Source organism: Atta cephalotes, assembly GCF_000143395.1.
Source record: "Atta cephalotes unplaced genomic scaffold scaffold00015, whole genome shotgun sequence".
Lineage (NCBI taxonomy): Eukaryota > Metazoa > Arthropoda > Insecta > Hymenoptera > Formicidae > Atta > Atta cephalotes.
The window spans coordinates 2052880-2067922 of NW_012130079.1; the positions used below are offsets into that span (position 1 = coordinate 2052880).

Consider the following 15043-nt stretch of genomic DNA (forward strand, 5'->3'; position numbering starts at 1 on the left):
GTTAACGTAAACGTAAACGTAACGTAACGTACGTACGTAGTAGTACGTATAATAAGTATATATATATATAATATATATATATATATAATAAAAATATATATATATATATTTTTTTTTTTTTAAAAGAGATTTAATTAAACACTAAATTATTATTATCTTAATTAGATGCATTTATTCTTAAGTATAAAATTATCTTAAAAAATATATTAAAATGTAATCAGAGGTAATTATTTGTTTCAGAGAATTGCACTAAAATTTGTATTTAAACTTCTAAATAAAGACAATTGCACATTATCTGTATTGTGATAATAAAAATGGAAAAATTACATAAAGACATCCTCATTCGTTTGAGGAAGAATATAATTGATGATTTAGATGTAGATAATGACGTTATACAACCTTTAAGAAATGAATACATCATAACAGAAGATCATATAAAAAATATTTATATTGGAGCTACTAAAGAAGAGAGAGCAGCCAAATTGTTGGATATACTACCATTGTATGCATATTTATATATATTTCGTGTTAAATTCGCACATACATTATGCAAAATCTTACATTTTTTAATGTTATTGCATTTACTAATAATAGCAGCCATTGCATCTCATAAATTATTTGTATAATTTGCATTTTTATTTAACGATACAGTAAACTGATTTCATTAAGTGTTTGTGTTAACATTTTTAAGATGTGGTGCAAATGCTTTTGGTGTCTTTCATCAATCCTTAAAACATCACTACGACTGGCTTAGTGATGAAATAGATATAATGTTAGGCAATTGTGAAATAGAAACCAATGGAGTAACAGATTATTATGCTGGGCCTCTCAATATTCCACCTCTTTCTCCATTAACTGTTACAAGACAAGAAAAGGTATAATTATCATATTTATGTTAAGAATTATTCTGATTTTATCTCTCAATTGTGGTTATATTATCAATGATAAGATAAAATTATGAACTATAAGGTATTGATTATTTTATTTCATTTATTCCTCCGTTGCAAATTTCTTATTGCATTATGTTTAGAGGCATTGTGTTATTGCTACATTAATATAATCTTTAATAATAATATTTTTTTTAATAATATAAACAAGTCAGCTTTTATTAAAATTTTCTAATAACATATTTAATCTATAGCATCATTTAAATGTAACTTATTATAATAGACAATTTAATTCTTATTTAGTTTAACTATTCCTCTTTATGCATACGAATGTGGAAATATATATCACGTAAGTTTATATAAACTTTATCAGTGTTTTTTTATTATATATTTGTATACATAATACACCAGCGATTGTCCATTAGGCACATTAGACATGCACTTAAATATTAGTTTTTAAATTGTTAGTAATCTTAAAGTATTAAAATTCGCCTCTTTGCATCATAATAAATAATTCCGATATATAAAATAAAAACTATCTATTATGTAATACGTTACATTTTCAGATTAATCAGTTAAAGAAAGCTTTACAAGAATTAATTCCCACAAAATACATTGCGTTACATGGCATGAAAGGATTTGGAAAATCATCTCTAGTTGCCAGTACTCTCAAGGACGTAAAATTAGTGAAAAATTTATTTTCTGTATGATATTTTTCATATTATTTTAAATTATATTAAATATATAGTATATGATATTAATGTGTTATAGTTTGCATAAAAATATTTTTTTTATTTTAGAATCAGGTCTACTGGATTAAATTTGCAGATGATGATTCACTTGATGAAGAAATATTAATTCAATTAAACACACTCTATTATAACGTGAGAAATTTAGAAATTCAACCAGAATTGTTTTCTTCACTTGAGAGAAATTCTCTGATCCGATATTTGAAATATTATTTTAGTAAACAAGAAAATTGCAATGCTTTATTGATTCTCGATGATGTTCATAATGAACAAATTATTAACACTTTTGACTTCCAATGTAAAACTCTAGTTCTTACTGATAACATCGATGTTGTTTTGAAGAAAAGACCTAAGATAATAGAGGTAAGATTTTTTATTATATTTCTAATTATTATAGATTATTATAGATATATAATATATTTTAGGGGGAATTTAGGGGGATTTTAGTAGCGTTTCAGACGTTTCACTAACTGTGTTGAAAGTTCGAAAGTTATTGGCGCGCAATCATATCTGAAATAAATTTAATTGTATTGTATTTTATTGTAATTATTCAAAATGTCTAACTGTGACCGAAATGAATGGCGTTCTCTGTCATATTTGATATAATATATTTATTATATTGTTGTAATAAAATAATATGTTACTTGCAGATGAATGATGGATTTACAGAAGCAGAGACATTAGGCTTATTTGCCAAAGCATTAGAAATGAATGTGAAAAAGTTACCAGTAGAGGCAAAAAGAATATATGAAGAATGTAAAGGAATGCCGTTATTAATAGCTATGTTTGCTGCGCAATTTGAAGAATTTAAATGCGACATGCGTATACATGATCGTAGATGGAAATATTATTTGAGATCTTTAAGAGAAAAGAATAGAACAAACAAGTACGAATGTTATATAACTTCTAAATAATGCATTGATTATTAAAATTACATAATTATTATTGCATCGTATGTTACAGAGTAATGAATGAATTTTGGAAAAAACAAGAAACTATTTTTGATATATGTATTAAACAATTAAAACCAGATTTGAAGAAATATTACGAGGACTTAGCTATTTTTTGTGAAGATGTTAACATAGCTTCGAAGGTATGTAATATTATAAAAGTTATAAAATTTATTATTATTGATGCATATAAACTCTCACATATATTTTTTTTATTTTATATCGGTTTAATTATTGTAGACTCTAGAAATTTTTTGGAGAAAAGATCCATTGGAAGTTGAAGAGTTGATGTTGGATTTGTGCCATAAATCACTTGCAGCCAGAATATGGAATAATGATTTAAAAACATATATTTATGGTGTGCACGATTTACTGCTAACCCATTTACGGAAAAAACGAACTGATGATGAATTAGTACAGATGCACAAGTCTGTTATTGAAAAATATCGTCAATATTGCAATAATGATTTTTCAAAATTACCAGATGATAATTATATTTATTTGTACATTGGCTATCATTTGGAGCAAGCAAAATTGTTTGAGGAATTTCCACATCTTTATTTAAATTTTGATTTCATTCAAGCTAAGTTAACACATGCGGGTTTGAATGATTTGTTACTAGATCTGAGAAAGTATAGAAAATACATTACATTAAACTCTACAGATGAATATGTGACAAAAGTTTCTGATTTAGAAAGATTTCTTCAAGAACAAGCAAGCGTTATAATAGAACATAAACATAAAAAATGCTTAGATATCATCCAAATTGCAATGAATCATTCATCTCAAGATTACATAACTCAAACTGCAAAAGATCTAGCTATGAAAAGACAAGAGTTCTTGTATCTATCTCATAAGAAAAGTAGTCAATATGCTAATATATCATTGACTGAAGAAATACCAAGAAACATTTGCACATCATCTTTCACAAATGATCCCGAGTTGGTCTTGACTGGGAATACATCGGGTAAAATAATTCTGTGCGATTTTCAAGGCAAACAACGGAAAATCTTCAATGGTCATGGAGAAGAGTGTTCTATTAAAAAAATTATTGTATCTATGGCTAGTGATTGTTTCTTATCATTAAGCAATGCTGGTATAATAAAATTATTTTCTCTATCAGAGGAGAGCGATGAATTTTATCAAAATTATATGAACATTGGAAGCCCTCGACAAAAACAAAATTTCTGGTCTGATCCTTATTCAAATTTGAAAGGCCAGGACGATAGCTTAGCAGAATTTAAGGTAAAAAATGAAATTATATTGGATATGGCATTTGGTCGTGAGGAAAACTACATCGCTGCATGCACTAACAAAGCAACGATTCAGGTAATTCACAGTTTTATATGATTTTACAAAATGAAATACTTTTTATTTATTAATATATTGGCCAATAAAAATTTGATTATAATATGTATACATATTATTTATATTATTCAGATATGTAGAGTTTCTTTTTTTTTTTTTAAGATATGGGACCGAAATGGAAACACAATGTTTACTTTAACAGATCCCAAATAGTAAGTACAGTTATATGTAAATACAAACTAATTTAAGAATAATATGTATATGAATAAGTAATATGCATACGTTTGTTACAGTCAATACATAATGAAAATAGCTTTTACAACGAATGCTTCCTTACTGCACATAATGGATGAGTCAAAGGGTGCTTTTTTTGTGTTTACAAATTATGGGAATGACTACACTACTTATCAATATGTTACTTGTTATAATCTGCAGTTAAAATCTGCATTTAAAGAGGTCATCTTCTTTCATCATGTACCCATGCATGATGATTCGTTGATAGTTGTCACTAAAAAGGAAGCTATGTATGTAAAATGGTGCAGGAGGATTGAGAATTGTGTGTATAATTTTAACAGAAAACTAAAGGGATATATCGATGAAAAAGTAACTTATGTATGCGCAACCATTACATATGATGGTGAATATCTAATATTAGCTGATTCTGCGGGTTTTATAAATGTATGGAATACTGATTCCGGATTTCAACCGGTTGCAATTTACAAAAGTCGGGTCATATCTTTGGATTCTTTCCCGTTTAAGGACTGTCATGTAGTATGTATCATTCTTTTATTAATACAATTATATTTAACTAAATTTAAAATTATCTTTAAAATTTAACAAATTTTTTCCAGATATGTGGGAGTGGGGATGGAGCATTATACAGATGGAAACTCCCAATACAAAAATCAAATGACTTACCTAGGTAATCTAATATTAGAATTATTTATTATTATATCCTCTCTTTATATATTTATATTTTTTAAATTTAATTATAAACTGTATATGACATTTTATTAAATGAAAATTTTTCTATTATTAAACTAGGAAATGCCTATTTGACGCAATTGTATCTTGTGACGAAATGGACATTGTAATAAAAGAGAGCCCTTCAAAGATAATTACAATGTTATGTGGAGAAAAAATGATAAAGGAATCTGCATTAATAAAAGGAGAAATATCGAATCTGCAACTGTCTGCCGATGGAAATAAGGCGTTGTATGTTATAGATAATAAAATAATTGAGTTATTAGATATAACAACTGGGATAATCACGAAGGTTTTACAAGTAGATAAACCAATTCAATTTGTAAAAATTATCAATCTTCTTAACCGTGATATAATATTATGCAGATGGGAAGACAATAATTTGAAGGTGTGTATATTAAATTCTTTTTTAAGTTATATTCTTTTATTTTCCTTTCTTTTTGCTTATAAATGCATGTTTTTTTTATAGTCTATTTATAATTTTGATTGTAATTATAAATAGATTATAATTGTAAACGTAGATAATAATTCCTTTACCTATCTATCTTGGAATTTATTTTTGACTTATTCGTAATAGAATAATATATTTTTACTATTAAAAAAAAATTGTATAGAAGATGAGCAAATAGTCTTTTGCTTGTTAACAACTGCTTTTCTACACTCTCACTAGCATTTCGAAAATTATCTACCTAAATTTGTATAAACATTAAACAGATAATTAAATGTATTGATTAATATATTAGCAGATATGGCAGCCTCCTGTAGTGTTTGGAATCGAGACTAGAGGAGAAGAATCCATCCATGATATTCACATAATAAACAATAACTGTGTCATAACAGTAATGCAGAATGGCAAAATAAAAATATGGTATACGTCTATACCTTGGCAACTAATAAGCCAAGTAGACTTGTCTAATCCGCCTTCAAATATTATATTTAGCTGTTTAAGTTACAATCAAAAATATTTAGCAATTTTGAATGAATCGCATCATTTAACTTTATTATATATTAATTACGAAAACATAGCAGCATCGTTACCGCATATACAAATTAATGAACAACCTCATTTTACACATAGTTTTGCGCAGAAAGCGATTTGTTGTGATATTTCAAAAAATGAACAATATATCGCTGTTGGCCTTGAATCAGGACGAATTTCTGTAAGTATTTCATAATAAATTTCTGCATTAAAAGAACGCATTTAATATCGATTACTTTTTTACAGATTATAAATATACAGAAGCAGATGGAAATTGCTCAATTATTTTTTAACGCTAATCCTATTACACAATTGTGTTGGGCTCCAGTTACCATAGATGTTCCAATTTTATTGTCGTTGACAAGTGATGAATTAATTTGGTGGAACATTGCTTTAGCAAAGAACGATATGGCAAGAACGCAAAATATGAGAAGTCGGATCAGTCGCAGTATAAGCGCTCCTTCATTCAGTTCAAATGCATTTTGGAATCAACGAGTACCTAATAGTCGAAGCGTAGACGTCGGTGTATCTAGGATACAAAATGAGATGATATCGAGTACAGCCAGTTCAGATATCATTAATAATATAAGTAGCTATTGGAAGAACAAAAAAGGTAAAAATCCTGAAATACCAGAATTATTAACGGTTGTTGCATTACCGCAAAATCGTGATGGAAAAATATGTATCTCTCCAGATTTCACTAAATATGTTATGGTTGATATGTACGGATCTATTAACACGTTTAAATTGATTGATTATCATGAGTTCAACTTAAGTTGATTATAGAATTAATTTATCAATGAAGAATTTATTAAGAATTCATTATAATATATAAAAAATAAATATCATAATTGCACAGCAATAGAGGATAATTATATCCAGGGTTGACAATTAAGTAACGCGTTACTTGCTTTGTTGATCGTTATCTTCTTATAATGACGATTTGATGATATTATGAATTTTTTATGACGTAGTGGTAACATCAGAGTTAAAAATGTCAATCATTACTTGTAACAGATTAAAAAAGTCATTCATTACTGAAAAAAAACTCATGGTGATAAGTTACTTTTCAAAGTGATTTTTCTAACTTTAGAACAACCTTAGCGTTTAAGTAGCGTTATCGTCATAAAAAATTGCAACACCGTCATCAAATTGTTTACTAAAAAGCAACGTAACTGAAAAGTAACGTTTGCCAACCCTAATTATATCATTAGAAATTTGAATGAAAAAAATTACGTATTATAATACATAGTATTGTTTGTCTATAATTCTGTAACATATTATATAATTTCGGCAGAAAGTTGTAGGCTTAACATATAATGATAGATTACATGAATATTTCATTAAGATGTATGACTTAATGCATCATCTTAATGAAATATATGTATTAAAAGACATTTTTATATAATATCTTACCACATGTGCTCAAGCTGATGGTGATGAAAAGTATGTATCTATTTATAGCAATGTCTTTTACTGCCACTTGCATTTAACAAATTAACTCTAATTTTTACTACTTGTGTAAAATCGATGTTTACGTATAACATCTTTTTATAATTTTTTAAAGTAAATGTTTTATTTACTATGTATAGGAAAAAAGTACTGTTAAAATATATTATAAAGAAATAGCTGGATAAACATATACAGTCTGTCGTACAAGATTATATGATCTTATTATGATAAGATTACTCATATTATCATTTTAAGTTTTATATAATATTACCTTAAAACTTTTCATATAGTTTGAAGAATCATTGAATATACTCTCATTCTATTATTTAATATAAAATCTTAATATGATAACATTGTAGTTGTTATTGTTTTGCTATTGGAACTATTATAACTGAAGGCACAAAGAATTAAGTGATAATAATAGAGATTTGGTTTAGTATGCACTTGTATAACAGACAGTATGTATTTGTGCCATCCATAAATCCTATATAAATATTTTAAGCTGCCAAAAATATACATGCGTTAAGATACGTTTTTATACTCTTGCATTTAACTGATCATTTATAAATATATGCAGCATTTTCTACTAAATGGGCTCTCAGAAAATGTTAGTATAACAATCAAGTGTTGTGACTGAATTAATACATTTTTCGAAATTGAAATAATTTTGTACATTATTTTGTAGATTATTTGCATATGTACTTTTAATTATTATTTGTGGGAGAAAATTGTATATATTTAGTATTAATGCTGATTTTAAGAAGAAATTTTGAACAATTCTTACATATTTTGATATCGAACAAATATATAATGATCACTCTAAAACGCATAACTGTGCATGCAATGATATGAAATACAGAATAATATTTTAATAAATCTCCCTCGAAAAAATGATAAAATATAAAAAATGACTATAAAAAATTAATTTGCTATTTATATAACTATATATCGATTTTTTCTCTTTTATATAATCAAAGTTATCGCATTTGTGTTAGTGTAAAAATTTTTCATGCATAAATATGTATAAATATATAAAAACATACATAAACACGTATAAATGTTCATAAACGTATATAATTATATATGAAATATGACCATACATGTTTATACATCATTTTTTCTTTTCTTTTATTCTATAGAAGTAAAATTACTTTTTATTGTAATAAAAACAATAATAATAATAATGATGCGAAAATATCACAAAAATAATTAAAGGAATAATTTTTGCATTGTCAGTTTTAGAAAAAAATCAAATTTGGAAAAATGTAAATAAAAAATTGCTCATACACAATTATGTATAATTTTATATATAATTTTATATAAGCAATGTTTTTACATTTCTCCAAACTTGATTTTTTTAAAAACAAATAAGGTGAAAATTATCCTTTAAATTATTTTTAATGTTTACACATTATTATTTCTGTTAAAAATTTACAATTTTAATTTTACAAAAAAAAGAAAGATGCATGTATGGACATATATAATTATGTATATTCATGAATATATATTCACGTTTAAATATGTTTATACATTTTATACATTATGTTTATACATTAAATATGTTTATTTATGCACATACATGAAAAAATTTTTGCCTATATAACACAGATATAATTTTAAAAATAGTAAACATAACGTTAATATTAATTATGAAAAGTGTGTATTCAAAATATGAATGAATATACTTGAAATGAATGGAGATCGTATACATTTATCGTATATATATTTATACGATATATATTTATGTAACAATGTGTAATACGGTCAAGAATATTATGGACGAATAATCTTTATAAGTTCTTTTAACATTGCATTTTTTAGATATATCGTTTTTTATACCAGTGTTGTATTAAAAATGAAATTAAGACTGATGAGCATGACAGTGATTCATGAACTATACTGTATCCATCCAGTTTAATGGTTGCCATGTTTCATACGTATGTATATATGCATACAATATCAATATGTAGAACAATATTATGAAACCTACACACAGAAAAATATGCAATAATTATTTCAAATATTTCAGAAGTTCATATATTCGCAAATCTATCATAAATTTATCACAAGCTTTAAATTTATTCAAAAATATATTCTAAATAGTAATTTTAATAATTCAATCAAGTTTATTAAATTAAAACAAATTTGATTTACTTATTATGAAAAATTCATTTCTTCGATCAATTTTATAATATTCTTCAAAAGAAAATAAATTCCCGTTTTAAGTATATAATAATGAATTGTTTTAAAATTTTATGGTAAGAGCATATTTTGAGATTATTGTCAAAAAAATATTCTTTGTTAAGCTGTTACTTAAAAGAAAGAAAATTGAATAATCACTTTTCTTAATAATACAATGATATTTTTCTGTGTGTACGTAATAATGTTTGGACATTGTATAAATTTTAATTATATATGTATAATTCATGTGCCTTATGGATATAAAAGTATATGTAAGATCATAATGGAGCAAAGAAATATGTAAAGAAATCACATTTTATATATCTATTTTAAAGACGATTATTAAATGACGTCTTTACATCAAAGCTCTATTGTGATTAATACTTTGCTCCACTTGTTTTCCTTAATCGTATCGTATTTATTCTAATACTCGAAACGGATGATTCGAGAAAGATTTAGCAAATGCCGATACCATAGTTACATAAGAAATCGTATCACTAGGATCTTTTTGTATTGATTCTTTTTTATTACTATTTTTTATGTATTACAATCTTTTTGACTCTCTTATTAGTATCGTGAGATAAAACATGGTCGAGTCTCACGGAATTATTTTGCTTACAAAAAGTTGAACTTTTTAGTTGATCTCATAAATATTTTTCTTATTTCATACATAAATCTAGAGAATAATAATTACATCTTACAACTAGTAAAAATTTTATATATATATACATGGGACTATAATGTGCATTTATATATATATATATCTATATGTATCTTTTTCTGTAAATTACAGTCAAGCATCTGACTGTAATCATATCTAGTTCGAACATCCAGCGTATAAATTAATAATTACTGTAATAAATCAAATTATTTTTAAAAAATTCATTTTATTCTCATTATTATATTGATTAATTTAAAAAAAATAAATTGTGATTAATATAATGTATTATCGCTAGGATGTTTCGTTTTTCTTATTAAAGAGAAACTAGTTTGCATAATGTTCTATGAGGAAAATTTTACTCGATATAATATAGTATACTTAACGTATATTATATATTTCGAATAAAATTTTCCTCGGAGTGTATGTTATAGATTGTAGCTAATGATAAAAAATTAAGTACGAATCTGTTGTTAATTTAGTAAGAACTATCATGAACATAAACAAATGGAATAATTTAGAAACGTTAATTAGAAAATTTGATAATGCAATTATTTATGTTTAATCATTCAGATTTTACATTCTAATGTCAGCTCAAAATTTGACTTACATTTTATTTGTATGTTATTTACAGATTTGACAGTATCTGTACTTATGCATATATTTTGATTATACTGTTATAAAAATATATGAAAATATCAATAAAATTTGTGTACACACGCAATAATGTGCTTCATATGTGATATATCCTTTTCTGTTACTTTGTATGATTTATAAATTAGTAATAAGTTATCAAGATTATAACTTTTTTTTTTGACATACATATAAATATTATTTGGAATTAAATAATAATTTCTAAAAACGATGGAACAAATACATATTTGTTTTATTAATAGAGAATTTAATCGTCGTAAGAGAGAGAGAGAGAGAGGTCGACTTGGCGAACGTCCGAGTGTCCGATTGAGAACTCTCGGCCAATGTCAGCAAACGCACTTCCGCAAGGTCGCTTATTAAAGTTTTCCTATACCAGTTTAATATATATATGTATAGTTAAGTTATATAATTAGATTTGATCATTTCTTTAAAAATCAATTATATACTTATGATTTTAATCCAATACATCTAATACTTTATGACTAAAATCCATTTATAATTCGCGATGATTGAGAGGAGGGATTTCTCGTTTTATTATACTATTTTAATTCTTATACTAATTTAAATTTTAAATGGAATATTTAATATTTAAAAATTAAAATATAATATTTAAAAAATTGTTAAATTTAAAATGCAGGCAGAAAATATATTATAATTATAAAACTTGGAAGATTTTATAATTCTTATAATTAAAAATTTGATGAGTTAGATTGGTTTATATCTTCTTAAAATTTTACAAAGGTAAATTAAAACTATTGAAAATATTGAAAATATTCTTGAGTAATTTTCTTGAGTACAATGAAAAATAGAGCACTGCGAAAAATAAAAGAATGTAATATCTTTCAAATTCGCATTTCTCCAATAAAAACTTTATACATGCATTTTTCCATTGATCCGTCGTCTATATTTACACGTAAGGTCGGCATCGCAGCCACCTCCGTGTCCCACTCCCGTCATTTTGGTAGCAGCATTGCGTTGTGGCCGCGTCATAGTCATCATAGATTTCGGCCGCAGTAGCTAGGAAATATTTAAAGTCTGGCGCGTGCAAATATCTCTGACGCGGTTTGAACGGGGAGCCACTATTCCGTCCATGTGATTCGTAAGGACCAGCAGGGACAGGGACGTTGGCAAGCGGCAACTGCTGCTGACTGCGGCGAGGTCGAGGGGAGCAACCACGCGAACGTTGCAACCAATCCGCACACTTGGCGTTTCTCGGCCGTGGCGTACGGATGCCGTGATCGTCTGCCACTACTTGCCACTATTGCCGCGATCGTGTGCGATTTCCAAGTACACGTCGAGTCATCCATAAAGTCGACGACCGCCTCCCCAACACTAGCCATGTCGGTGATCTACAAGAACTCGATGAATGTCATCGGCAAGTTCGTGCCTGAGAAGCTGCAGCCTCTGTGGAAACATCCAGCTGGTTAGTAAAGCGGTCGATCATTGCGTCGGGTCAAGCAGGTGGCACGTGTCGTACACGCGTGTATGTGTATATGTGTAATAGATTGTGTAATTGATTGTGAGGAAATATGCGCCGGATATGACCATGTGACATGATTTTCTAGATAAATGATGTTTTCCTCTCCGTGATTAGCAGAGATTAGTGACCTAATGTACTACTTTGTATTTAATTTTCTGTTCTGGATTTTCGATTGTGATATTTTTCAATTTCGAATTAACAATAATTAATCGCGAGTTAATTATTAATAATAATATTTATTGTACGTTTTATTTATTGATATTTATCGCAGTCATAAGTATAATTAGTATAATTAGTATAACGCGGAAATGTTATTTTTGTCTTTAGTTTTATCTCTGTTTATCAGCCAGTGACGCAAATATCTTTTCCGCATATTGATATCGTAAAACTTGGCGACTTGCCGACGATAGAACGCGAATAGTGAACACTGCTCTTTATAAGCAGGCAGACCGCCTCTCCTCGAGGTCGCATTCTTTAAGTAGTCCACGTATCTATAATTTGAATTAATGAATGTTCCACTTGTTTTCATTTCCATACTATTTATTCTTATATTACACATCGTATTTTTCATATCATTCAAGTTAATCGAGACGCGCGAAGCTCATTCGATTTGGTGAGATATTTTCAACCTTGGAACTATTCAAAGACATTTAACATTTGTAATTTTATTATCATACATTATGACTAATTTAAAATGCGTATCTATAATATTAAACAGACACTCGTTCGAAAGGATCGGAAGGAAGATAAACAAAGATTACTGATAAATAGTTACAATAAAAGAATTATATCAGATTAGAGAAATCGATAGCGTTGAATTTATCTTGTTTTATAATATTACATAGAAATATGCGTGAACTTGTAGATTAATTCGATACCACGACTTTCTCGTGAATTTATAAAACGTTCACTAGCATAATAATATTAAATTATAATTGAATTGTACATTTAACTCTATATTATTAACATAATTTTTTTTCACAATTACTCGCGTAGGATGTTTCTGACATCCAACATTATATATTAATTTTCATTGTTCTCTTTGATGATTTACAATTAAATAAAAAATGTTTAATATTCTTATTAATTAAATAAAAATTTATATTTTATACATTTTTTAGAAAAAATAAATACAATGTTTTAAATTTTGAAGTAACTTGCGATAAACATAATAACATATATAAATAATATTTATATTTAGCGAATTTATAAGGTGGAAATATCCTACATGAATAAATGAATGGTTAAAATGTGAAATATATTAATTTTAATACAAGGCTACATTTCAAGATTGAATAGTAAACGACGAATAGTATAATATGAACAAAATAAAATTATTATTAAAATCCTAAGCCTGATAATCGAGGATGTCAGTATTTATTTATTCTACACATCAAGTTCTATCTAGTTAGCCTATTTTCCAACGTGCTTTCTCGCGTTAGATTGGGCGATTGTACCTTCACCGAATTGTAATGGATGGAAACGAGGCCGCGCGGCGTTATATCTGTGTTAAAGCTCTGAATTTACTCGAAACTATCAGAGCAGAAGCTTTAATAGATGGAGTGAATAGAGTCAAGAGTGTACACGTTACAGCAGGGATGTATCAATAACTAGTGCTGACGCATTACCTATTTGATTGCGGTGGAACTTTAAAGCCGGCTCTTTTTGTTCTTATTTATTTTTCTTTTTTTTGTATTTCATACTTGTATTATGAAATACTATTATATAATATACTATTTCATACTAAATACTACGAACATCGAACTTGAATAAATTGTATGAAAGATATAAGTTGAATGAGAAACAAGCTAACTGTAGATTTAGCGTAAACATAATCGATCCTTTCAAAGCCTTGTTGTTATATTGCACTCTTTCGAAAATAAAATAAATTCGCTATATATTTATCCAATCATTGACACAACAATTCTTTCATTGCGATAATTTATTGGCAACCTCTGCTTAATTTCTTTCAATCTTTTTGAACGAGTGCCCATAATTCATGTCGATTGCGTGTCTTTTTTAGGTCCACAAACCATCTTCTTCTGGGCACCAGCCTTCAAATGGGTTAGTAACAATGTTTTATTTCCTCAATATTTGATATTGTCGTGTCTGATAAGTTAATTGAGTAATAAAAATGAATGAGAAAGATCTGGGGCACTTAAACGGCATTACATAAACACTGAACGCAAATAAAGTTTCATAATAAATGTCTTCATCTTGAAATTTTCCTTTATGCTGACAAAAATGATTTTTTTGTATCAACAAGAAGTAGAAATAATCAAATGAATTCTGATCGTATGAAGCATTACCATTATCGTAATTAAATTTTTGGTTATCTTGAATGTTTATTTTAGATTTAGTTATAAGTGTTAGAATTGTATTTTGTGATTAGAATCTGCCAGAATTCTAATTTAGAGAAGTAATAGCGAGATTATTTCAGTTTTAAAATATAATTCACTCTTATTTTTTAGAATTTTTGTAAATATCACCGTGAAATATCAAGTGATTGAATAATAGGTTGCGTGTAGATACACAATTTTACTTCAAAATAGTTGCATAATGCATGTTGGCACAGACATGTTGCAGGAATACTCCAAATGCTACGTTCATTCATATTATAATCATATTGCATGTTTTTAATAAATATGTGGCAATTTTTAGAAACAAACATTTTATTTTTTAACAAAATATTTTTGCTCTTAAAAATCTAGTTTTATTCAACATTTATTTTAACGATAAGTTTTATATTGCACTATAAAAT

The 15043-nt window shown here is 27.0% G+C and overlaps 2 protein-coding genes across 2 annotated transcripts in view; both read left to right on the forward strand.

Annotated features, from left to right (window-relative positions):
* Window positions 1-314: 314 nt before the first annotated feature.
* On the forward strand, window positions 315-6637 carry LOC105617990 (apoptotic protease-activating factor 1-like). Its single transcript, XM_012199527.1, has 13 exons — window positions 315-502; window positions 692-875; window positions 1454-1591; window positions 1688-1999; window positions 2287-2522; window positions 2600-2729; window positions 2827-3915; window positions 4057-4106; window positions 4188-4665; window positions 4746-4816; window positions 4939-5266; window positions 5625-6038; window positions 6104-6637. Exons 1-13 carry the CDS (start codon window positions 315-317, stop codon window positions 6635-6637), a joined length of 4152 nt encoding a protein of 1383 aa, XP_012054917.1.
* Window positions 6638-12140: 5503 nt separating this feature from the next.
* Window positions 12141-15043, forward strand: part of LOC105617991 (mitochondrial pyruvate carrier 3-like) — a 3838-nt gene continuing 935 nt past the window's right edge. Inside the window, exons 1-2 of the mRNA XM_012199528.1 lie at window positions 12141-12225; window positions 14306-14346. Coding sequence (XP_012054918.1) covers window positions 12141-12225; window positions 14306-14346 — 126 coding nt within the window. The remainder of the gene's footprint in view (window positions 12226-14305; window positions 14347-15043) is intronic.

Excerpts from the sequence above, each read along its gene's own strand:
- LOC105617990 (XM_012199527.1), top strand. The coding sequence starts at position 315 with ATGGAAAAATTACATAAAGACATCCTCATTCGTTTGAGGAAGAATATA. Across the intron at positions 3,916-4,056 it reads CTAACAAAGCAACGATTCAG|ATATGGGACCGAAATGGAAA; the intron begins GTAATTCACAGT and ends TTTTTTTTTAAG. Across the intron at positions 4,817-4,938 it reads AAATCAAATGACTTACCTAG|GAAATGCCTATTTGACGCAA; the intron begins GTAATCTAATAT and ends TTATTAAACTAG.